The sequence below is a fragment of the Salmo salar genome, chromosome 08, assembly GCF_965601325.2.
Source record: "Salmo salar chromosome 08, fSalSal1, whole genome shotgun sequence".
Taxonomy (NCBI): Eukaryota; Metazoa; Chordata; class Actinopteri; order Salmoniformes; family Salmonidae; genus Salmo; species Salmo salar.
The window spans coordinates 40,955,783-40,982,629 of NC_138298.1; the positions used below are offsets into that span (position 1 = coordinate 40,955,783).

The 26,847-nt window shown below is 38.7% G+C and overlaps 1 protein-coding gene, 1 long non-coding RNA gene and 1 other non-coding gene across 7 annotated transcripts in view; 2 read left to right on the plus strand and 1 right to left on the minus strand.

Annotated features, from left to right (window-relative positions):
* Window positions 1-2,684: 2,684 nt before the first annotated feature.
* trnae-cuc (transfer RNA glutamic acid (anticodon CUC)) lies at window positions 2,685-2,756 on the minus strand. The gene has a single exon. It is a non-coding gene; the product is annotated as a tRNA-Glu (tRNA).
* A 6,370-nt stretch (window positions 2,757-9,126) lies between these two features.
* Window positions 9,127-10,090, plus strand: LOC145881487 (uncharacterized). The gene is made up of 2 exons (XR_014393023.1): window positions 9,127-9,203; window positions 9,604-10,090. It is a non-coding gene; the product is annotated as an uncharacterized LOC145881487 (long non-coding RNA).
* Window positions 10,091-13,105: 3,015 nt separating this feature from the next.
* The window catches only part of LOC123742387 (uncharacterized), a 44,423-nt gene continuing 30,681 nt past the window's right edge, over window positions 13,106-26,847 (plus strand). For 4 of the 5 annotated variants that reach the window (XM_082978233.1, XM_082978236.1, XM_082978235.1 and 1 more), the window contains exons 1-8: window positions 13,106-13,199; window positions 13,800-13,938; window positions 17,293-17,388; window positions 18,632-18,727; window positions 23,547-23,636; window positions 23,757-24,333; window positions 24,577-24,687; window positions 25,812-25,890. In XM_082978233.1, coding sequence (XP_082834359.1) covers window positions 13,925-13,938; window positions 17,293-17,388; window positions 18,632-18,727; window positions 23,547-23,636; window positions 23,757-24,333; window positions 24,577-24,687; window positions 25,812-25,890 — 1,063 coding nt within the window. In that variant the 5' untranslated portion in view covers window positions 13,106-13,199; window positions 13,800-13,924. Of the gene's footprint in view, window positions 13,200-13,298; window positions 13,412-13,799; window positions 13,939-17,292; window positions 17,389-18,631; window positions 18,728-23,546; window positions 23,637-23,756; window positions 24,334-24,576; window positions 24,688-25,811; window positions 25,891-26,847 lie in introns of those variants that run through there. The other variant, XM_082978234.1, reaches the window with a different exon arrangement.

Consider the following 26,847-nt stretch of genomic DNA (forward strand, 5'->3'; position numbering starts at 1 on the left):
ATAACAATGGCTGATAGAGGGCAGTTTGAGAACGTTCATAACAATGGCTGATCGAGGGCGGTTTGAGAACGTTCATAACAATGGCTGATAGAGGGCAGTTTGAGAACGTTCATAACAATGGCTGATAGAGGGCAGTTTGAGAACGTTCATAACAATGGCTGATAGAGGGCGGTTAGAGAACGTTCATAACAATGGCTGATAGAGGGCGGTTAGAGAACGTTCATAACAATGGCTGATCGAGGGCGGTTTGAGAACGTTCATAACAATGGCTGATAGAGGGCAGTTTGAGAACGTTCATAACAATGGCTGATAGAGGGCAGTTTGAGAACGTTCATAACAATGGCTGATAGAGGGCAGTTTGAGAACGTTCATAACAATGCCTGATAGGAAGCAGTTTGAGAACGTTCATAACAATGGCTGATAGAGGGCGGTTAGAGAACGTTCATAACAATGGCTGATAGAGGGCGGTTTGAGAACGTTGAATCAATGAATCCATTTTGAAACAATGAATCCAGAATTCTAAATAATGTCACGGGTCTGATTGTCAGGGGTATGCGTCATTTTAACTGACTTATCTGGAAGGGCCCATAAAGATCTGAATGCGACTGCTGCTGCTGCTGCAAGAGAGAGAGAGAGAGATAGAGAGATAGAGAGAGAGACAGAGAGAGAGACAGAGAGACAGAGAGAGAGAGAGACAGAGAGAGAGAGACAGAGACAGAGACAGAGAGAGAGAGAGAAATAGTATAATTTATGCCGCTGCTCTTGCTTTTCATGAGAGTGGAGCGTGGTGCGTGCAGCTTGTTATTGGCCAATCATAAGTCATCAAAGCTTCATGTGTGGCAGAAGTTAGGAGATATCTATTTAGAAGTTAGGAGATATCTATTCAGAAGTTAGGAGTTATCTATTCAGAAGTTAGGAGTTATCTATTCAGAAGTTAGTAGATATCTATTCAGAAGTTAGGAGATATCTATTCAGAAGTTAGGAGATATCTATTTAGAAGTTAGGAGATATCTATTCAGAAGTTAGGAGATATCTATTCAGAAGTTAGGAGATATCTATTCAGAAGTTAGTAGATATCTATTCAGAAGTTAGGAGATATCTATTCAGAAGTTAGTAGATATCTATTCAGAAGTTAGGAGATATCTATTCAGAAGTTAGTAGATATCTATTCAGAAGTTAGGAGATATCTATTCAGAAGTTAGGAGATATCTATTTAGAAGTTAGGAGATATCTAATCAGAAGTTAGGAGATATCTATTTAGAAGTTAGGAGATATCTAATCAGAAGTTAGGAGATATCTATTTAGAAGTTAGGAGATATCTATTCAGAAGTTAGTAGATATCTAATGAAAGGAAGATGGTAAAGGATAGGCTACAACGACCAAGAGCCAACAGGCAGGCTGCTACTTAATATTATGAATGGAGTTATGTGTAACTTTAGGGTGAGAAAGTGCATGCACTGCAGCATAGTTAGCCTAGCTAGCTAACGGTAGCTAGCTTAACTAGCTTCTCTTCCCGGTTTGATGTAGCCCAAGACAGGTACTATGTAATCATATTTGATCCAGTCCAAGACATGTACTATGTAATCATATTTGATCCAGTCCAAGACAGGTACTATGTAATCATATTTGATCCAGTCCAAGACAGTCCAAGACAGGTACTATGTAATCATATTTGATCCAGTCCAAGACAGTCCAAGACAGGTACTATGTAATCATATTTGATCCAGTCCAAGGTACAGGTACTATGTAATCAAGTTTGATCCAGTCCAAGGTACAGGTATTTTGCAGAATAATATAAAATGGTCTGAGACCAGGCTGGGGAGCAGGGAGGAGTATTTGATGATAAATAACCTAGCTATTATAGCAGGAGTCTGCTTGGTTAGTTACATTTACATTTGAGTCATTTAGCAGACGCTCTTATCCAGAGCGACTTACAGTAGTGAATGCATACATTTCATACATTTTTTCTCCGTACTGGTTGATGTCTCTCCCTCCATCCTCCCTGGTCTCAGACCATTTCATGTTATTCTGTATGTAAATCTGATAGACTCCATTTAGTATGATAGGTTACGGTTGGTATGGTTACATAAGACAGGTAGTTAATGAAGGCAAAAACGAGAGGGCAAGAGTTTCTACTGTTTAGACACTACCAGAGTTTCTACTGTTAAGTCAAAGATTTGTCTAACTAATCCAAGATGGACCACAGCCTGTTGTTTCCAATGGAAGCGCCATCTTTTCCCACTGCCAGCCACTGGGCTTCCTCTCACTACCATATTTGGTAGTGAGTGGAAACGTCAACCCGGATGCTTCACATTTATACATCCTGTGAAATATCTGTCTCATTGTTCAATCTGTGGTTTAGTTAGACACCACCATGGAAAATGTACAAAGATTTCAAAACTGTGGCGTGGTAGCATTTCACAGCGTCTGAACACGCAACAGTGAAACATATTTTTTTTTAAACCCTAAGACCAAGAAACAACAACAAAGAAATCTAAAACAGAAAAACAGCAAACATTAAAAACTGTAGCCTACATTGAAACAAAGACATGAGGCAGACACAAGGATAGCAGAAAATAACACCGAAGACGTTCGCTTTCAAATAAAACTGATCAAATGTGGATATACATACTCCTTTGTAGCGTTTAAAATATGAGCCTTGTTTTAATTTAAAAAACAGTTTGTTCCCTGACCGGGAATCGAACCCGGGCCGCGGCGGTGAGAGCGCCGAATCCTAACCACTAGACCACCAGGGAAAGCTACTTGAATTAAAACAGTTTGACTTTTGTATTGATTACTCAGCGCTGAGTTAAAACTGTAAGTTTAACATGTCGCTCTTTCTTTGAAAGAAAACAATAACCACAGATAAAAGTTATCAGTATCTTTGCAATGACACATCCCAAAGCGGTGTGTACGGCTTCCACCTTTCAGCACTGTAGGCTTTCTGTCTGGTAAACAATCAAACTTTAGTGGAAGTTCAGTGATGCTTGTGGAGACTTTAACGTTAGCTGTATGGTTTACAGCTAGCCAGCTCTGGCCTTTAGTCCTTCGGAGTTCAAAGTCAAGCTGTTCCACTCTGATGTTGATGAAAGACCGACTGGCATGCAGAAACAACGGCAGGAGAGGGTTGGGCGGGTGGAACCACCGCTAAAAGTCGCCAAAACAGACAACTCTGAAGGTGGGTTTTCGATGATACATACGTAGGATTGACAGGAGGAGCCAAGGACAAAGTGTTGCATCAACAATCAGGTATGTACAGCAAACATCAACCACACATTACAGAGGTAACAGGCAGGTATGTACAGCAAACATCAACCAAACATTACAGAGGCAACAGGCAGGGTGGTCTGTGTTGTATTACGTTCACTACTGTCATACAGAAGCCACATCTATCTATCTATCTATCTATCTAATGTTATCTATATATATATATATATATATATATATATATATATATATATATATATATATATTTACAGTATCTATCTATCTAGTTAGTTAAATAAAGGTTACATTTAATATGTCTATCTCAGTCTGTCTAATGAGCCAATGCCAATAGCTAAATGGAGTCCATCAGTCATAACTTTTAGCTACCTATTTGTCCATCATCATGATTACTTTAATGCGTCTCTCTGTGACAAAGTCTCTGTCCTGGATGGAACCCTATTCCCTATATAGTGCACTCAGGGCTGCCAACTTTTGAAGAAAGCTTGGAGTGAGATTTTGGGGTGCTGCCCAAGGAAAATTGTACTGTTTTAAAGTTAATTTCCTGCAATTCTACTTATTTTGACATGGAAACAAAGCACAGTTAATGTGTATTCAGAATGTTTGGAATATTAAATTAACACTCAAAATACAACAACTTTGTCACTTTGAGATTTTGGGGGGGATGAAATTTAAAGTATGCAAATATTTTTTTCAACTAATTTTGTAGGTGGTTTTACACTTTATTCAGAAATTAAATGAAATCAGAGAGCAAGACAGGCAAATAGAGAAAACAGTAGGAAGGTCAGTGGGATTGATTTCTGTTCTCTAGAAACAGTAGGAAGGTCAGTAGATTGATCTCTGCTCTCTAGAAACAGTAGGAAGGTCAGTAGATTGATTTCTGTTCTCTAGAAACAGTAGGAAGGTCAGTAGATTGATCTCTGTTCTCTAGAAACAGTAGGAAGGTCAGTGGGATTGATCTCTGCTCTCTAGAAACAGTAGGAAGGTCAGTAGATTGATCTCTGTTCTCTAGAAACAGTAGGAAGGTCAGTAGATTGATTTCTGTTCTCTAAAAACAGTAGGAAGGTCAGTGGGAATGCTCTGCACATGAAATACTTATATTAATGGTTGATGGCAGTGGGTGACCAAATCATAGATTGCAGTCTCCTTGTCCATAGACTGCTTTCAAGGTAAGGACACAAACATTTAGATTTTAGTACATTTTAGGTGAGCTATCTCTTTAAAATAGGTCTGGAACAAAATCCTGCTTGCTCTCCAGGAAATGCCACGACGCCCGCGGTGCAATTTAGAAGTAGCTCAAAAACCTGCAACGCGCGACCAAGAGTATGTGAGCGAACCAGAGCTGGAGTGGAGCGAGAAGCGGAGCAGTTTACTGCAGCTCGGAGCTCAGGGTGAAGAAGCATAGTAAGATGATCAGAACCTGATAAGCTTCTATGTTGTACACCGCAGTCGTCATATTAGGGATATCTAGGGGAAATGTCCAACGGTTTCCTGAAAATCAGGACATTCTTACTCTGGAAATCTATGTGAAATATCAATTTCTCTTTAAACCAGGACATGTTACATTCCCTTTGTTTTGTTTCCTTCGTTACAGGTTATGAGAATCTATCGTCTGAAGCTGAGGCAATATCCTTCCATTCAAGGACTGTACCTGAAACGATACAAGATCACTGATGAAGTGTTCATTAGAAAAGTTCTTATAAACCAGTGGACCAGAAGAAGAATTCCTCACTACCGGCAGACTGTCAGAACATCATTTATAACAGTTATCTGTGGGACTGATACCAGTGGAAGAGCTGGTCATGTCTAATAGTTATCTATGGGACTGATACCAGTGGAAGAGCTGGTCATGTCTAATAGTTATCTATGGGACTGATACCAGTGGAAGAGCTGGTCATGTCTAATAGTTATCTATGGGACTGATACCAGTGGAAGAGCTGGTCATGTCTAATAGTTATCTATGGGACTGATACCAGTGGAAGAGCTGGTCATGTCTAATAGTTATCTATGGGACTGATACCAGTGGAAGAGCTGGTCATGTCTAATAGTTATCTATGGGACTGATACCAGTGGAAGAGCTGGTCATGTCTAATAGTTATCTATGGGACTGATACCAGAGCTGGTCATGTCTAATAGTTATCTATGGGACTGATACCAGTGTGGAAGAGCTGGTCATGTCTAATAGTTATCTATGGGACTGATACCAGAGCTGGTCATGTCTAATAGTTATCTATGGGACTGATACCAGTGTGGAAGAGCTGGTCATGTCTAATAGTTATCTATGGGACTGATACCAGTGGAAGAGCTGGTCATGTCTAATAGTTATCTATGTGGGACTGATACCAGTGTGGAAGAGCTGGTCATGTCTAATAGTTATCTATGGGACTGATACCAGTGTGGAAGAGCTGGTCATGTCTAATAGTTATCTATGGGACTGATACCAGTGGAAGAGCTGGTCATGTCTAATAGTTATCTATGTGGGACTGATACCAGTGTGGAAGAGCTGGTCATGTCTAATAGTTATCTATGTGGGAATCACTGGAGAGAACCAATGAGGACAGGGGAGAATGACCGTCTACCTCTCAGCATAACATCTATGATTTATCCTCTTTGAATAAACCTGATTTTCCTCCCCCTGATTTGCTTTGGGGTTTGTGTTATTCATTTTAAAGAGTAACATCAACTGCTAACAAGTTCATAAACCATGTGCCATGGAATCGGTACGTCGAACATCTCTTCCCAACTAGTTTGCAATCTATATGTCAGAGCTGTAAAGCTTTTGGTCCTTAAATGTAACTGGTACACTTGTGTATTTTTTAGAATTTTCTTTAACCATTTTTGGTCTTTAATGCCAACAGACAAGTTCCTTACTCTCTCCCCTTCCACTTGACTCTTCCATTTTAGAGGTAATGCTGCAATTAGTTGGTTGTAATTTTGGGTAGAGCAGACATTTCTATATATTTTTGTTAGCTGCATGTGTGACACAACTCCACCAGTCCTATTTATGATATGATTTACAAAGATTATACCATTCTTTCCATAAATATATATAGATATTTAAATCAATTAGTATATTTGAGTTTAACCATAATATGTGTTGTAATATTTGTTCTGTATTTTCTGGTGGATTAAAATGAAATTGCGAAACAGCTTTCTATGGATTGTTTTAAAAATAGCTTTTTTTTGAGGGGAGATGAAAAGTTATAATCTGAATAAAGGGGAAAAGGCCATTCTAGAACATGGGGTGAGACATTCTTACTAATCTGCTAGAGAACCAGTTCTGGTTTAGGTATAACCTTTCCATGACTGAAACCTTGAGTAAGAGGTCTTATGCTTTAATATTTAATCATTTCTGCCCTCCGAATTCATATTCATTATATGAATATGCCCGTTTCATTTTGTCTGACTTGCCGTTCCAAATAAAATTGAATCTTTTTTTCTCATTTAATTTAATATACAAGCAAATTGTGAAATCAAATTAGCAATAACGAGTAGTCATTCTGTATGGTTATCATGTATCATACATGTCATTTAGATGTTTATACTTTACAAACACACATTTTGTTTCTGTAGTTATCAAAATCCATAGATAGTAGACAAAAATCTACAGGTTTACCAAACGGTTAAGTGGTTAACCATTAAGCACAGTTGGATTAAGGGATGGTCAAATGTATTAAAACAAATGAGAAGAGAATCATATGAAAAGTGTTGTGAAGAATTGCATTGTGAAAGGCAATTACTTTTAAATTAAAGGTATTTCTAGATGAAACACTGACTAGGTTTTGGTGAAAAAGTTACTGTGTGATTTTGTGTCTTGTACTTTAGTCAATTGAAAATGTGCTTAAAGTAATAAAAACAGCCTTTTGATGATCTGTTGTGAGTTTCATACTAAAGAGTTGTGGAATTTTACCACATACTTGTGAAAATAATACCAAAGTGATAAAAAAACTAAATATACAAGCTTTTTAGGACGTGGTTTTGATGGTATTTACTGTGTTTCAAATCATATTTAAATAAAGCTTTTTGAAATGTCACTGTTTCATCCACAAGTTACCAAGTGGTGCCTGGAGAAGTAGGTATTCTCTAATTTTACAAACGACCTGCGAAGGAAAGGAGCCGGTGTGAAAAGTTCTGTTTTCCTATAGTTTTGAATGGGTTTTCCCACATCTTCTGGGGGCAGTTTCACTCTCAAATCACACTTTGTTTTTATAAAAAAAACGACCAAAAGTGATGATAAGTCCTTAACAATGCTTGCACCACATCAGGAGACCGTTTTTTAGGGAAAAATGTAAAATATATATTTTTGTGAGGGTATAGTTGCCAATTAATGAAATGGATAGATGACTATCTTCGCAAGAGAGTTTTTGGATAGCAGTGTTTCTGTAGGCTACAGTGTCTGATGGCAGGCTACAGTGTGATAGCAGTGTTTCTGTAGGCTACAGTGTGATAGCAGTGTTTCTGTAGGCTACAGTGTGTGATGGCAGAGTTTGCTAAACAAATGCCCTGCCGATTGATACAGATCATCATCATATCATTCTGCCAGGTAGACATTCTTGGCAGTCAACATTTCATTTAGAAGGTTTTTGGGGAAAGCCTTTAGAAACGTTAATTCAACCAGTTGAGAGCTGCACACAGTAGGTGGAGGAATCAGTGGTGATTCTAGCATGTCAATCTTAGTGGGGAAAACAACCCATTTTTTTAGATGCATGCCTGCGAAGCCACGACACAACTCTAAATAATACATTAAATGCACTATAACGGTGACAAACGGTGCCCACAAACGTTTAGGGTCAACATAAAGCTGTCCAGACAGTGGATCTTACGGCTGACTTGTTTAACTAAATATGGTTTCTACTGATTCCTTGTGGATTTGTGTAAGTCGATAAGAACCGCATTCTCCTTCGATAATAATGAACGACAACATGAGTTTTGACCTTTGAACCATACACAAACATTATTACATTTATATTCAGTAAATTCATCTTGTTTGTTCTTATATAATTAAACACTTAGCTCTAAGTATGAGCAAGTGTAAACAAACGAGCTGCGACGAGGCAGGCCTATTCGTTCAGCGCTTTCAAAATGGACACCGACAGAAATTAAGATGGATATTAGTTCAGATAAATTCAGCAAGATGTAGAGGCCTTCACTTTACTTTTGTTTAAGTCACCACAGAGAGAGAAAGAGAGAGATCCAGACTCAGCGGTTAGCCTACCATCTGAAGTATGTTATTAGTCCTATGTGGTCTAAAAAGGAAGGACAATACAATCACGAGGATCCACTTTTATAGACAATATACCAACTCACAGACAGCACATTGAGCAAACAAAACAACCATCACAATATGAACTGGAATTACATGGGTCTATTAATTAACTTTTTGTTGAATACAAATATTTGAATGGGAAGAGACGGTCACTGGTAACCATGGTTTCAAGGAGAGTATACTATAATATAATATTGTTGGGTCTGTAACTTATCACCCTCCTCATGGAGAAAATCACCTGAGATAATTATAACACACAAAGTGAGAAAAACAATTAAATGCATCATTCTAACATTGCCTAAAATGATGAATAAGATACTAATGAGATAGACCTGCACTATAACAATGCAGATGTACTGTTTATAGCATATATGATTATAAACGGTTGAGGAAAACCCTCATTTACTTTTCCCAACTTTACGCAAATCACAAGCGGCGACCGCTGGGCGATGACCAATCATATCGATTGGTTCCCGTGACGATGACCAATCATATCGAGTGGTTCCCGTGACGATGACCAGTCATATCGAGTGGTTCCCCGTGACGATGACCAATCATATCGAGTGGTTCCCATGACGATAACCAATCATATCGAGTGGTTCCCGTGACGATGACCAATCATATCGAGTGGTTCCCGTGACGGGATGGGACCCACGGCTGGAGACTTTCTCCAGCAAAGATGGCTGACAGAAATACTAGGACGGAAGCAAATGTAATTAACGATTCATGCTAAAAATGTACAGTTGAGAGGAATGTGTTAGCTAGTTAGTGTAGAGACAAACATTTATGCATATTTGTGTTGTCATAAAGTTACTTACGAAAATCGCTATTCAGCAAGCTAGCTGACTAGCTAACATCAGCTAGCTGACTAGCTAACATCAGCTAGCTGACTAGCTAACATCAGCTAGCTGACTAGCTAACATCAGCTAGCTGACTAGCTAACATCAGCTAGCTGACTAGCTAACATCAGCTAGCTGACTAGCTAACATCAGCTAGCTGACTAGCTAACATCAGCTAGCTGACTAGCTAACATCAGCTAGCTGACTCTGACTAGCTTTATGGGTGTTGTGACATGAGTATGAACTTGTAATTCTGGTTGTTTAATGTTGTAGGGACTCCAGAAACAACCAGCAAACCAGGCGGTCGTCTTGTGAAACAGTGGATGTAAATAATCTATCTAGCTAAGACATTTAATGCAAATTGAATGTACAATTTTGTAAGCTTGCCTTGCTGATATTTGCAATGCAGATGAAGTAACGTAGCTAGCTATTTTCTTGCTTATTGTGCAGTGGAAGATACAATACCTGTATGCCTATAGATGTGTAGCCGATCTGTATATGGACCCTAAAACGTTTGGTATGAATATTAGTTCAGAACCTAGCTATGAACCTCAGCTATCATAGCCAGTTGTATCAACTTCAAAACTGTCTGAATTACATTAATGAAGCCTATGGATTGAGTAGAATATAATATAACTTTGTGCCAAGGTTGCAAGTCGTATATACATGTAGTTATTGAGATCCCACATTGTAGCCTGTACATTTAGTATATTCACTGATCATGTACTCTACCATGGCAAATAAAGGTCCAGTTCAGGTATGAATGTCTGAGATTATTCTTCAGTCATATCCAATACCAGGAGTATCAAATTCCAGTCTTTGAATGATGCTGTGTCTGCATGTATGTATTAGAATTATACACTTCAACAGTGTTTACCAATCTTGGTCCTGGGACATCAATGGTTACACATTGTAACTATGCAATAGACTAGAAACATGATTTAACTAGTTAAAGACTGATTTGTAATTCATATATACAGAAATATAATTTTAAAAACACTACACTACACTTCCTATGCATCATGTAAATACTGTAAAACCAGTTAATCTCAATATCTAATTTCCTTCATCTGCATTGATCTGAAACAGGATAGGTGTAGTATTTCATCACATGAGAGAATGTCAACCAGTAGAAAATGTGAAACGCTTTATTGAAAAAAGTGAATTACCCAAGTGTTATAAATATTATAAATACAAGTTCAATCTGTACTTCAATGTACATCTGGTGTGCATTATAACAGAGGAAGAACGTGGCGAGAGGTGTAGAAGACAGAAAGGGAAAGAGGTAAGAACAGAGGAGCAGGGAAGACAGCATATGATTAATGAATCACAGTGCTACCCTAATATTCTCTTAGTTCATCACTATTACATAATTGTCTCTCTAGCTGTGTCTCCTAATCAGCCTTGGGCTCCCAGTCGGCCTGAAGGTTATCTTAAGAGCGGGTGAGGTGGTGATGACGGGACTGAGTGTTGGCATCCTCTCTCACGTCAAAACATACCCGTTTATTCCATGTGTAACTCCGTTGTTGTTTGTGTCGCACTGCTTTGCTTTATCTTGGCCAGGTCGCAGTTGTAAATGAGAACTTGTTCTCAACTGGCCTACCTGGTTAAAAAAAGGTGTTTTTTTTTAATAAATACCTGCATATGGAGAGACCGAATAAAAATGAAAAAACAAAACAAGGCTTAAACATGCTAACAGTCTCAGTCATCATAATCATCAAGAGGTGAAATGCAAAACTGATCTTGGAACATTAACTCTGGGACTACTACATCTCTATCTGTATTTCAATGTAAAGCATCTCTTTCACTTCCTGTTGACCTGACCAAGGGACCTCTCACCTCTGATCATGCTGTGCCCTCAATGTAGCCAGTTCAGATGTGGGAGGGGTTCACCGACACAGCTGATATAACCTAGAGGATTTAGGGAGAAGGGGAGAGAGGGATGACGTGAAGGAGAGACTGATTGAGAAAATAAGGTAGTTAACCACACTAAGTGGCTGCAGAGTACTTCATGCTGAAAAACATGCACAGACACACAAGGACTAACAATATAGCGTAGTCACAGAAATAATGAAGTGTCTTACTATTCTCCATGGTTGGGCCTCTTGTCTATTTTTTGTACCTTTATTTAACTAGACAAGTCAGTTAAGAACAAATTCTTATTTTCAATGACAGCCAAGGAACAGTGGTTAACTGCCTTGTTCAGGGGCAGAACGACAGATCTGTACCTTGTTAGCTCAGGGATTTAAACTTGCAACCTTTCGGTTACTAGCCCAATGCTCTAACCACTAGGCTACCCTGCCGCCCCACACTCTTATTCTTTGAAGGTGGAAGGAGCCACAGTTATACACCTGAGCCTGCTTACTGCACAACACAATCCATCAATCAGATTGATACATGAGTGTGTAGGTGTGGGTTATAGGGTGTCTAATTGTTCTAAATTTTTTCAATACGGGTGATTTAAAATAGTCAGTTTTATTTTTGTACAGACATCACACCCTTACCTAAACAGAACCCTCACCTGAGAAGTAGAAATCAAAAGGGAGAGAAACTGTGAATTTTATATTTTATTTAACTAGCCAAGTCTGTTAAGAAATTCTTATTTATAATGACGGTCTACGAAAAGGCAAAAGGCCTCCTGCGAGGCCGGGATTAAAATAAATTAAATAAAAATAGGACAAAACACACATCACGACAAGAGAGACAACAACACTACATAAAGAGACCAAAGACAACATGGCAGCAACACATGACAACACAGCATGGCAACATGGTAGTAACAATATGGCAGCAGCACAGGGTACAAACATTATTGGGCACAGACAACATCACAAAGGTCAAGAAGGTAGAGACAACAATACATCACGCAAAGCAGCCACAACTGTCAGTAAGATTGAGTCTTTGAATGAAGAGATGGAGATAAAACAGATTTAACTGCAGTTGACATAGCTAAGTAAATGTTAGAACACTCTTATTGCAATGTGGATGGAATGTGGATGGCTCTTAAAATAGCCTTTGGTTGTGCATAGCGTAGTCTATGGTGTTGCACATGGATTGCCTCTCTTGCTGCGTTGTTGGACCCCATCAATGAAACATCCTGCATAGCAGCAGACTTCTCCTCTGGCACACGGAGGCGAGCTGCAGATCCCCTCCTAATCCTCGTGTCCATCCTCATGAAGTTATGCAGGAAACAGGTAGCCTTCACATAGCTGAATTCCTCCAGGCCGCCACCCCACCAACTTGCAATGCTCCACCCCCCCACTAACGATGGCGTGGGAGGCGGTGAAAAAGTTCAATATTTCCACAAACACACACACAACCCAATAATGTATATATACACTAGATGATTAATAGGGGGCGCTGTATTGAAGCCCCTTTGCATCCATCTTGGGACTCCCTAACTGGTGTAAAAAATATATTGGAAGCTATTGAAATGCATTTATTAATGTCTACATTCGTTTTTACCACGTTTATTATATTAAAGACATCGTAATGCATCCATATTAAATTACATGTGAGCTAAACATACAAATGAAAAAAATATACCAAAACATTTTCCTTAAAGTATAATTTTTTCAGATGACTAATGTTACTGTCCCCATTACAACAACACACATACTTAAATCCATGCAATTGTGTCATTGAAACATTTAATTGAAATAATGTAGAATTCCATTCATTCCTATGAAGGACTGCTCCTACTGTGGAGTGCCAATATGGCCGACTGGCGGCTTCAAATTTTCTCAATGGCCAATACATGACATCAACTATCCAGGGTTTATATACAGTGTTGGAGTCTCCTAATAAATTAAAAGTGAAAGTTAAAAGTATATATGCTGCTGCAATTTTGAAACAACTGCGCCATGAAGGTAACTTTTTTGTTTTAATTTAAGATATCAAATATCGTGGTTTAATACAGGTCTAGACACCAATTGTTTTACATGAGCAGACGAGCGTTATTATTTCGACACAGAACACGGTGCAGGTTTAGTTCTATGGACGCGTTTTAAGGACGACGTAACTTTTAGGAAGTCTGGGCGAGGCCATGGGCTGCGGACTATATTGAATCAAGATAGTTCATGTAAGGTTGTATAAAGGTTGTCATATTGTTAAAGTTATGACATTAAATATAGCTTGTAACCCACAAAAGCTGTAGGCATTTAACTAGTCTACATTTCGGTAAACCACTATAGATGAGTTTAGGTTACTATCTAATCTGCGGATGGGAAGCCATCGAATGGTTTTAGAAATAAACAGCTATAAACTATATAGATTTCATACAATGTTAATTATTAACTTCCCTTTAGTATGTGAAATAATGTAATGTTAGGTATTTAGTATCCTTTAGTCATGTCGATTCCATGTTTTCTACATTTAGGAGGCCATATCTGAACGTCAACAACATCGTAGGATTCCTGCTATTTTATATTATTTTATTTAAATCGCTGACTTCTGTTTTTCCACAATAGGAGAACAATCTATGTTTTTCTGTGAAATATGTTGAGCAACAGTAAACTGCCTTGGACTTTCATCCGCCGTCATTTCTGAGGATCCGATGTAAATCTCCTGACGGCCTGGGGAGAGTGAAGAAAATATGGAGGAAGACAGGTAAATTACTCTGACATTAGGCTTATCTGTATTGTTAGTTTATTTCATAATGTCTGTGAAATGTGTCCATTTCAAGTGCAGCTGTTCCAATAATTATAAAACAGCGCGAGGTGTGACACAGCTGGGTATATTCATTAGGAACCGAACAAGCAAACGGGAAGGGATTTTCATGAATATTTCCATTGAGAAACTATCGTTTTCGTTGCAAAACGTTTTGCTACGGTGTGATCTAATTAATACACCCCTGGCAGGTACAGTTGTAGCACACCTGCTGGTGATTACTGCAACACTGTCCCGTTCAGTAGCCAAACGTTGCCTATAGAAATGCCACCAGTAGCCTAGAGTCGACGCTATTCCACATGCTTACTGCGTTCCAAAACGTTGCATCTTGCTGAACGCGCCACAAAAGTTGTTTTTAATACACGGAAGTATAAGTGAAATACATCTACACACGACCTAACGGGACGGACCTCCCTGTATTCAAACAATAGAAACTCTTGTTTTATTTGCAAAACGTTTTTCTGTTGCTACTGTGTGCACTACTGAATACACCCCTTTTCAGTGGCGTTGATGCACAGCGAGCTCAGCCCCTGAGTGGATGAGTTCAGACTAGCAAATTGGCTCAACTGTCGCAACACTTTTCATAAATGTTGTCAACTTATTTTGTTCAGAAAAGCTAATTTGTATGTATATATCTACCTGGTTTATGGGTTGTAGTAGGGTCAATATACTACCAGACAGGTTGGTAATATGTCGAATGGCAATGGAAGAGTTGGTTAGATTATTCAATTATTAAGTTTATTTGAACAGGGACAATGTACAACAAAAACACACGTCTCAATTCCACTTGAGAAATGATGCTTTGTAGCCTACCAGATCTAGCTAGCAGCTATTTCCATCTGATTTAGCCACATTGTTCCATCTCTCTAACTGTTATTAGTTGGTCTACAGACCTATGTCCTACTGGTTATACTATGGAATAGGACTATATTACTAGTGATGTGGACTGGAATAGGACTATATTACTAGTGATATGTACTGGAATAGGACTATATTACTAGTGATGTGGACTGGAATAGGACTATATTACTAGTGATGTGGACTGGAATAGGACTATATTACTAGTGATATGTACTGGAATAGGACTATATTACTAGTGATATGGACTGGAATAGGACTATATTACTAGTGATGTGGACTGGAATAGGACTATATTACTAGTGATATGGACTGGAATAGGACTATATGACTAGTGATATGGACTGTAATAGGACTATATTACTAGTGATAAGGACTGGAATAGGACTATATTACTAGTGATGTGGACTGGAATATGACTATATGGCTAGTGATATGGACTGTAATAGGACTATATTACTAGTGATATGTATTGGAATAGGACTATATTACTAGTGATATGTATTGGAATAGGACTATATTACTAGTGATATGGACTGTAATAGGACTATATTACTAGTGATATGGACTGTAATAGGACTATATTACTAGTGATAAGGACTGGAATAGGACTATATTACTAGTGATGTGGACTGGAACAGGACTATATTACTAGTGATATGGACTGGAATAGGCCTATATCATCTCACTAACTGTTATGTTGGTCTACCGACCTACATTTGAAGTCGGAAGTTTACATACACTTAGGTTGGAGTCATTAAAACTCGTTTTTCAACCACTCCACAAATTTCTTGTTAACAAATCTATGGTTTTGGCAAATCGGTTAGGACATATACTTTGTGCATGACACAAGTAATATTTCCAACAATTGTTTACAGACAGATTATTTATCTTATAATTCACTGTATCACAATTCCAGTGGGTCAGAAGTTTACATACACTAAGTTGACTGCCTTTAAACAGCTTGTAAAATTCCAGAAAATTATGTCATGGCTTTAGAAGCTTCTGAATGGCTAATTGACATCATTTGAGTCAATTGGATGTGTACCTGTGGATGTATTTCAAGGCCCACCTTCAAGTTCAGCGCCTCTTTGCTTGACATCATGGGGAAATCAAAAGAAATCAGCCAAGACCTCAGAAAAAAATTGTAGACCTCCACAAGTCTGGTTCATCTGTGGGAGCAATTTCCAAACGCCTGAAGGTACCATGTTCATCTGTACAAACAATAGTACGCAAGTATAAACACCATGGGACCACGCAACCGTCATACCGCTCAGGAAGGAGATGCGTTCTGTCTCCTAGAGATGAATGTACTTTGGTGCGAAAAGTGCAAATCAATCCCAGAAAAACAGCAAAGGACCTTGTGAAGATGCTGGAGGAAACAGGTACAAAAGTATCTATATCCACAGTAAAACGAGTCCTATATCGACATAACCTGAAAGACCGCTCAGCAAGGAAGAAGCCACAGCTCCAAAACCGCCATAAAAAAGCCAGACTACGGTTTGCAACTCCACATGAGTACAAAGATTGTACTTTTTGGAGAAATGACCTCTGGTCTGATGAAACAAAAATATAACTGTTTGGCCATAATGACCATCGTTATGTTTGGAGGAAAAAGGGGGAGGCTTGCAAGCCGAAGAATACCATCCCAACCGTGAAGCACGGGGGTGGCAGCATAATGTTTTGGTGGCGCTTTTCTGCAGTAGGTACTGGTGCGCTTCACAAAATAGATGGCATCATGTGGATGGAAAATTATGTGGATATTTTGAAGCAACATCTCAAGACATCAGTCAGGAAGTTAAAGCTTGGTCACAAATGGGTCTTCCAAATGGACAATGACCCCAAGCATACTTCCAAAGTTGTGGCAAAATGGCTTAAGGACAACAAAGTCAAGGTATTGGAGTGGCCATCACAAAGCCCTGACCTCAATCCTATAGAACATTTGTGGGCAGAACTGAAAAAGTGTGTGCGAGCAAGGAGGCTTACAAACCTGACTCAGTTACACCACCCCTGTCAGGAGGAATGGGCCAAAATTCACCCAACCTATTGTGGGAAGCTTGTGGAAGGCTACCCAAAACATTTGACCCAAGTTAAACAATTTAAAGGCAATGCTACCAAATACTAATTGAGTGTATGTAAACTTCTGACCCACTGGGAATGTGATGAAAGAAATAAAAGCTGAAATAAATCAATCACTCTCTATTATTCTGACATTTCACATTCTTAAAATAAAGTGGTGATCCTAACTGACCTAAGACAGGGAATATTTACTTGGATTAAATGTCAGGAATTGTGAAAAACTGAGTTTAAATGTATTTGGCTAAGGTGTATGTAAACTTCAGACTTCAACTGTATATCCTACTGGTTATAATGTGTAAAGTATTTTACTGGAATGATTTTAATATTTACCTGAACACTATACTCTGTGTCTGAAAGGCTATTGGGAGCAGTGTCTCCTGCTCCAAGCCAACTCTCCTTGAAAAGTGACCATTCCATGGATCGACCAATCGGATTTACAAATGGTGATCTCAGGTAAAGTACCAGTCAAAAGTTTGGACACACCTACTCATTCAAGGATTTTTCTTTATTTTGTATTAATTTCTACATTGTAGGATAATAGTGAAGACATGAACTTAATATTACACATGTGGAATCATGTAGTAACAAAACATGTTAAACAAATAGGCCTATATTACTAGTGATATGGACTGGAATAGGACTATATTACTAGTGGTATGGACTGGAATAGGACTATATTACTAGTGATGTGGACTGGAAGAGGACTGTATTACTAGTGATATGGACTGGAATAGGACTATATTACTAGTGATATGGACTGGAATAGGACTATATTACTAGTGATATGGACTGGAATAGGACTATATTACTAGTGATGTGGACTGGAATAGGACTATATTACTAGTGATGTGGACTGGAATATAACTGTATTACTAGTGATATGGACTGGAATAGGCCTATATTACTAGTGATATGGACTGGAATAAGATTATATTACTAGTGATGTGGACTGGAATAGGACTATATTACTAGTGATGTGGACTGGAATATAACTGTATTACTAGTGATATGGACTGGAATAGGCCTATATTACTAGTGATATGGACTGGAATAAGATTATATTACTAGTGATGTGGACTGGAATAGGACTATATTACTAGTGATGTGGACTGGAATAGGACTATATTAAATAGTGATGTGGACTGGAATAGGACTATATTACTAATGATGTGGACTGGAATAGGCCTATATCATCTCACTAACTGTTATGTTGGTCTACTGCCCTACAGTTGAAGTCGGAAGTTTAGGAGGTTTACAAACCTGACTCAGTTACACCAGCTCTGTATGGAGGAATGGGCCAAAATTCACCCAACTTATTGTGGAAGGCTACCCGAAACGTTTGACCCAAGTTAAACAATTTAAAGGCAATGCTACCAAATACTAATTGAGTGTATGCAAACTTCTGACCCACTGGGAATGTGATGAAAGAAATAAAAGCTGAAATAAATTAATATCTCTACTATTATTCTGACATTTCACATTCTTAAAATGAAGTGGTGATCCTAACTGACCTAAGACAGGGAATCTTTACTAGGATTAAATGTCAGGAATTGTGAAAAACTGAGTTTAAATGTATTTGGCTAAGGTGTATGTAAACTTCAGACTTCAACTGTATATCCTACTGGTTATACTGTGTAATGTAATTTACTGGAATGATTTTAATATTTACCTGAACACTATTCTCTGTGTCTGAAAGGCTTTTGGGAGCAGCATCTCCTGCTCCAAGCCAACTCTCCTTGAAAAGTGACCATTCCATGTATCGACCAATCGGATTTACAAATGGTGATCTCAGGTACAGTACCAGTCAAAAGTTTGGACACACCTACTCATTCAAGGATTTTTCTTTATTTTGTATTAATTTCTACTTGTAGGATAATAGTGAAGACATGAACTTAATATTACACATGTGGAATCATGTAGTAACAAAACATGTTAAACAAATAGGCCTATATTACTAATGATATGGACTGGAATAGGACTATATTCCTAGTGATGTGGACTGGAATATAACTGTATTACTAGTGATATGGACTGGAATATGACTGTATTACTAGTGATATGGACTGGAATAGGCCTATATTACTAGTGATATGGACTGGAATATTACTAGTGATGTGGACTGGAATAGGACTATATTACTAGTGATGTGGACTGGAATAGGACTATATTACTAGTGATGTGGACTGGAATAGGACTATATTACTAGTGATATGGACTGGAATAGGACTATATTACTAGTGATATGGACTGGAATAGGACTATATTACTAGTTATGTGGACTGGAATAGGACTATATTACTAGTGATGTGGACTGGAATAGGACTATATTTCTAGTGATATGGACTGGAATAGACCTATATTACTAGTGATATGGACTGGAATAGGACTATATTACTAGTGATATGGACTGGAATAGGCCTATATTACTAGTGATATGGACTGGAATAGGACTATATTACTAGTGATATGGACTGGAATAGGACTATATTACTAGTGATATGGACTGGAATAGGACTATATTACTTGTGATGTGGACTGGAATAGGACTATATTACTAGTGGTATGGACTGTAATAGGACTATATTACTAGTGATATGGACTGGAATAGGACTATATTACTAGTGATGTGGACTGGAATAGGACTATATTACTAGTGATGTGGACTGAAGTAGGACTATTACTAGTGATGTGGACTGGAATAGGACTATATTACTAGTGATATGGACTGGAATAGGACTATATTACTAGTGATATGGACTGGCATAGGACTATATTACTAGTGATGTGGACTGGAATAGGACTATGTTACTAGTGATGTGGACTGGAATAGGACTATATTACTAGTGGTATGGACTGGAATAGGACTATATTACTAGTGATGTGGACTGGAAGAGGACTGTATTACTAGTGATATGGACTGGAATAGGACTATATTACTAGTGATATGGACTGGAATAGGACTATATTACTAGTGATATGGACTGGAATAGGACTATATTACTAGTGATGTGGACTGGAATAGGACTATATTACTAGTGATGTGGACTGGAATATAACTGTATTACTAGTGATATGGACTGGAATAGGCCTATATTACTAGTGATATGGACTGGAATAAGATTATATTACTAGTGATGTGGACTGGAATAGGACTATATTACTAGTGATATGGACTGGAATAGGACTATATTACTAGTGATGTGGACTGGAATAGGACTATATTACTAGTGATATGGACTGGAATAGGACTATATTACTAGTGATATGGACTGGAATAGGACTATATTACTAGAGATGTGGACTGGAAGAGGCCAATATTACTCGTTGTGTGGACTGGAAGAGGCCTATATTACTAGTGATATGGACTGGAATAGGACTATATTACTAGTGATATGGACTGGAATAGGACTATATTACTTGTGATGTGGCCCGGAATCGGACTATAACACTAGTGATGTGGACTGGAATATACTATTTTTTAAACTGTTGATCAAGTTCTGTGCACATCTCCATATTATGTTTACTTTATAGCTTTCTACAAATAGCTAGCTAGAACAAAGTGTTAATAAGATAAAAATGCATTCAAAATATTTTAAAGCAATACAAATAAGCAATGCTAGTGATATGGACTGGAATAGGAATATGTTACTAGTGATATTGACTGGAAGAGGCCTATATTACTAGTGATATGGACTGGAATAGGAATATGTTACTAGTGATATTGACTGGAAGAGGCCTATATTACTAGTGATATTGTCATGCCCTGACCAGTAAAAGGGGTTATTTGTCATTGTAGTTTGGTCAGGGTGTGGCAAGGGGTGTTTGTTTTGTGTGTTTTGGTGTAGGTTCTATGTTTATGTCTTTCTATTTCAATGTTGGGTTTTTGGTAGGACCTCCAATTAGAGGCAGCTGGTTGTCGTTGTCTCTAATTGGAGGCCATATTTAGTTGTGTTTGTTTCACTTGTGTTTTGTGGGTGGTTATTTTCTGTATAGCCTGGGAGCCTTATGGAACTGTTTTCGTCTTTTGTTTAAGTGTTTTCTTTAAATAAATTAAGAAGAAGAGCACTTTACCCGCTGCGCCTTGGTCCAATCCTTACGACGCTTATGACAGATATGGACTGGAAGAAGCTTATATTACTAGTGATATAGACTGGAACTGGACTATATTACTAGTGGTGTGGACTGGAATAGAATGTGAAATATCAGAATAATAGAGAGAGATTGATAGGACTATATTACTAGTGATGTGGACTGGAATATAACTGTATTACTAGTGATATGGACTGGAATAGGCCTATATTTCTAGTGATATGGACTGGAATAGGCTTATATTACTAGTGATATGGACTGGAATATTACTAGTGATGTGGACTGGAATAGGACTATATTACTAGTGATGTGGACTGGAATAGGACTATATTACTAGTGATGTGGACTGGAATAGGACTATATTACTAGTGATATGGACTGGAATAGGACTATATTACTAGTGATATGGACTGGAATAGGACTATATTACTTGTGATCTGGACTGGAATCCGACTATATTACTAGTGATATGGACTGGAATAGGACTATATTACTAGTGATGTGGACTGGAATAGGACTATATTACTAGTGATGTGGACTGGAATAGACCTATATTACTAGTGATATGGACTGGAATAGGACTATATTACTAGTGATATGGACTGGAATAGGCCTATATTACTAGTGATATGGACTGGAATAGGACTATATTACTAGTGATATGGACTGGAATAGGACTATATTACTAGTGATATGGACTGGAATAGACCTATATTACTAGTGATATGGACTGGAATAGGACTATATTACTAGTGATATGGACTGGAATAGGACTATATTACTAGTGATATGGACTGGAATAGGACTATATTACTAGTGATATGGACTGGAATAGGACTATATTACTAGTGATATGGACTGGAATAGGACTATATTACTAGTGATGTGGACTGGAATAGGACTATGTTACTAGTGATGTGGACTGGAATAGGACTATATTACTAGTGATGTGGACTGAAATAGGACTATGTTACTAGTGATGTGGACTGGAATAGGACTATATTACTAGTGATGTGGACTGGAACAGCTTGTAAATGCTTCATGAGCTCAGTTCAACTGTCGCACATCATCAGAGCCTCAAATATAAGCTTGTTTTACTCCAATGTTTGTTAACAACTGAATCGTCAACAAACACTCTTTATCTTCATAACATTGTTAAAACATCCATTTTGATCTCATGGATGGTCAGTCCTGGCATCCATAGCCCCATCCATGAATTTGAGAGTGGTCACCTTTCCTCAACCCCTTTCCTAAATTGTTTGCCCAAAAACATGGTGTCCGCTTTCTTGTTGTTTGAACTACAGATTCTCCCTTTAAAAAGTGCTGTAATTCTCCTAATATTAAAGAGGTGAGATACTGTGAGGAATTGTGTTAAAAGGATAAGACACTGCTCAGAGTTGGTTTTAGGAGGATAAGACACTGCTCAGAGTAGGTTTTAGGATGATAAGACACTGCTCAGAGTAGGTTTTATGATGATGTTTAAACACTGCTCAGAGTAGGTTTTAGGAGGATAAGACACTGCTCAGAGTAGGTTTTAGGAGGATAAGACACTGCTCAGAGTAGGTTTTAGGATGTTAAGACACTGCTCAGAGTAGGTTTTATGATGATAAGACACTGCTCAGAGTAGGTTTTAGGATATTTAAACACTGCTCAGAGTAGGTTTTAGGATGTTAAGACACTGCTCAGAGTAGGTTTTAGGAGGATAAGACACTGCTCAGACAAACTCTGAGCCAAGAGTAAAATGAACTCATATAAGTTTATCTCAGCTGATAATCAGGACAGTTTGAGGTACCGCAAAGGAAAGATGTTGATGACGCTCATTGACATTGTTGCAAATTATGAGGAATAACCAATCACGATGAGGCATCGCCAGCTGTGAACTCTACAGCACGCTTCAGACAACCACAGTGAATGTGACTGGACATCAAATGTTTATGATTTAATTTTCTCCTGACACGATAACTTTGCCTACTGTTAATTATTGTCTGTTACCATGCATAACCTTTTTATAACCAATTCTGATGGTTGTTAAAAGCAGAATTTTTACAATATTACCGTTATACGTCACTCCCGTTTAACAACACCAAATCTCTTTGGCACCGTAGGCATCAAGTCACTTACCGAATAATATTGCGTACAACGTTTGAATGGTCTATCATTTTCATCAAACACAATCAAAGTTAACATAAATATGTCTTCAATTGCCCAATTTAGACATATTTTTTAACAACGCGATGTTGCGCTCCAAATGGATAACTTGATGTCACATGATGTAGGTAATTCAATAATCCAAGGAAAAAGGTTTTTATTTATCAGCCTAGTGGTTATATGTATTTAAGCATATCATGTGAAATCATTCTCAAATAGAAATATCCAAATATTTGTTTCTGTCCATTTAGAAATATACAGATATTTTTGTTTCTGTCCATTTAGAAATATACAAACAGTCAACATGAAAGATGAATGGTTATTAAATTCTGCATATTCACACAATGACAAAACCCTCCTTGATCTTTCCACAGTTGTATTCAGGAGAGGGTGGGGTCTCCGTGTCTGTCCATGAAGAGTGATTGGTCCATGGACAGGCACATTATGTTTGGAAAAGATGCCAGGTAAGTGAAGAACCTAACATAGAAAAAGCAGCTTCCACATTCCTGTGAATCTTGTAGGTTTGCCCCTGTATAGTCAGTCTTTAAAACAGCAACCACATTTCTCTACCACTTTGTGTACAGTGAGCTGACAGCCAGTCTACTGACAGAGGACCACTTCAGATGTTCAGTGTGTACAGAGGTTCTCAAAGAGCCAGTCTCCATCCCCTGTGGACACAGTTACTGCAGACAGTGCATTGAGACCCACTGGACCCAGACAGGAGAGTACGACTGCCCCCAATGCAGAAAGAGATTCAGAACACGTCCTGACCCCCTCACTAACTCAGCCTTGGAGAAGGTGATTGAGAAACTCCACCAGGCAGGGTTCCAGGTCCCTGCTCTTCCCAAGCACTGCTACGCTGGACCTGGAGATGTGGTCTGTGATCTCTGCACTGAGAAACAGCTCAAAGCTGTGAAGTCCTGTCTGACCTGCACTGCCTCCTACTGTGAGAGCCATGTCAGGCATCACTACACCGTAGCAGCTCTGCAGAGACACACCTTGTTGGAAGTGACTGGAAACCTGGAGCAGAAACTGTGCCAGCTGCACCACAGAGCTCTGGAGGTCTTCTGTAAGACAGACCAGGTTTCTGTTTGTCTGGTGTGTGCCTTGCAGGACCACAGAAACCATGATGTCATAAAGAGTGAGAGAGATACTGAAGAGGTGGGTGTGTCTATAGTCTGGACTAGTGTTGTATGATTGTGTCCAGAATGTTCTTTTTAATCTCCATGACCATTAGGATGTAGCATTAGTCCACATTGAGGACAAACAGTCACTTGTACATGTTGTTTCCTATGCTGTTCTGGTTTAGCATTCAGTCACCTGAATCTGTAAATATAACACATTGAGCTTCTGAGCTTCTGTACTGCATTATATTACTGTAATGATCTATTCTCTTCTGTGAAGCTAAAACACACAAATCAAGACCAACAGACTGCATTAAGATCGGAAACAAAATTGCGGAGAGATGTCCAACAAAAGAAGACAGAACTAACCAACATAATACACCTGGAACAGGTACTGTGTTATAATCCACCTGGAACAGGTACTGTATAATAATCCACCTGGAACAGGTACTATGTTATAATCCACCTGGAACAGGTACTGTGTTATAATCCACCTGGAACAGGTACTGTATAATAATCCACCTGGAACAGGTACTGTGTTATAATCCACCTGGAACAGGTACTGTATTATAATCCACCTGGAACAGGTACTGTATTATGATCCAACAGGAACAGGTACTGTGTTATAATCCACCTGGAACAGGTACAGTATTATAATTCACCTGGAACAGGTACTGTATTATAATTCACCTGGAACAGGTACTGTGTTATAATCCACCTGGAACAGGTACTGTATTATAATCCACCTGGAACAGGTACTGTATTATAATCCACCTGGAACAGGTACTGTGTTATAAATACCTGGAACAGGTACTGTGTTGTAATCCACCTGGAACAGGTACTGTATTATAATCCACCTGGAACAGGTACTGTGTTATAAATACCTGGAACAGGTACTGTATTATAATCCACCTGGAACAGGTACTGTGTTATAATCCACCTGGAACAGGTACTGTGTTATAACCCACCTGGAACAGGTACTGTGTTATAATCCACCTGGAACAGGTACTGTGTTATAATCCACCTGGAACAGGTACTGTATTATAATCCGCCTGGAACCGGTACTGTGTTATAAATACCTGGAACAGGTACTGTATTATAATCCACCTGGAACAGGTACTGTGTTATAATCCACCTGGAACAGGTACTGTGTTATAATCCACCTGGAACAGGTACTGTATTATAATACACCTGGAACAGGTACTGTGTTATAAATACCTGGAACAGGTACTGTGTTATAATCCACCTGGAACAGATACTGTATAATAATCCACCTGGAACAGGTACTGTGTTATAAATACCTGAAACAGGTACTGTGTTATAATCCACCTGGAACAGGTACTGTATTATAATCCACCTGGAACAGGTACTGTATTATAATCCACCTGGAACAGGTACTGTATAATAATCCACCTGGAACAGGTACTGTATAATAATCCTGTATTATGTCAGCAATATCATAGATCGGTGAAATATCCCAACTCTTTTCTCATGTTAAAACTATTTGTCCCTTAGACTTTAGAGAAAGCAACCTGGGAACTGACCTATCATGCAAAATATTTCTACAGAGGCTTTGGGGATGTTCTTACCAAAGGTGAGTTACATCACTGCTGCTGAATGACTACCTTTAATGACCTGTACTACAACATGAGACTGTTCTTACCAAAGGTGAGTTACACTGAACAAAAATATAAACGCAAGATGCAACAATTTAAAGATTTTACTGAGTTACAGTTCCTGTATGGAAATCAGTCAATTTAAATGGATTCATTAGTCCCTAATCTATGGATTTTACATGACTGGGAATACAGATATGTATCTGTTGGTCACACATACCTTAATAAAGGGTGTGGATCAGAAATCCAGTCAGTATCTGATGTAACCACCATTTGCCTCATGCAGCGCAACACATCTTCTCATAGAGTTGATCAGGCTGTTGATTGTGGCCTGTGGAATGTTGTCCTGCTCTGCTTCAATGGCTGTGCGAATTTTCTGGATATTGATGGGAACTAAAACACGCTGTCGTACACGTCGATCCAGAGCATCCCAAACATGCTCAAAGGGTGACATGTCTTGTGAGTATGCAGGCCATGGAGGAACTGGCTCATTTTCAGCTTCCAGGAATTGTGTACAGATCCTTGAGACATGGGGTCAGTGCATTATCATGCTGAAACATGAAGTGAAGGTGGCGGATGAGTGGCACGATAATGGGCCTCATGATCTCATCACGGTATCTCTGTGCATTCAAATTGCCATCGATAAAATGCAATTGTGTTTGTTGTCTGTAGGTTATGCCTGCCCCACACCATAACCCCACCGCTAACATGGGGCACTCTGTTCACAACGTTGACATCAGCAAACCGCTCACCCACACGATGCCATACTGCAGTCTGCCTGGTATAGTTGAAACCAGGATTCATCCGTGAAGAGCACATCTCTCCAGCATGCCAGTGGCTATTGAAGGTGAGAATTTGCCCACTGAAGTCAATTCGACGCCCAACTGCAAGACCCTGATGAAGACGACGAGCATGCAGATGAGCTTCCCTGAGAC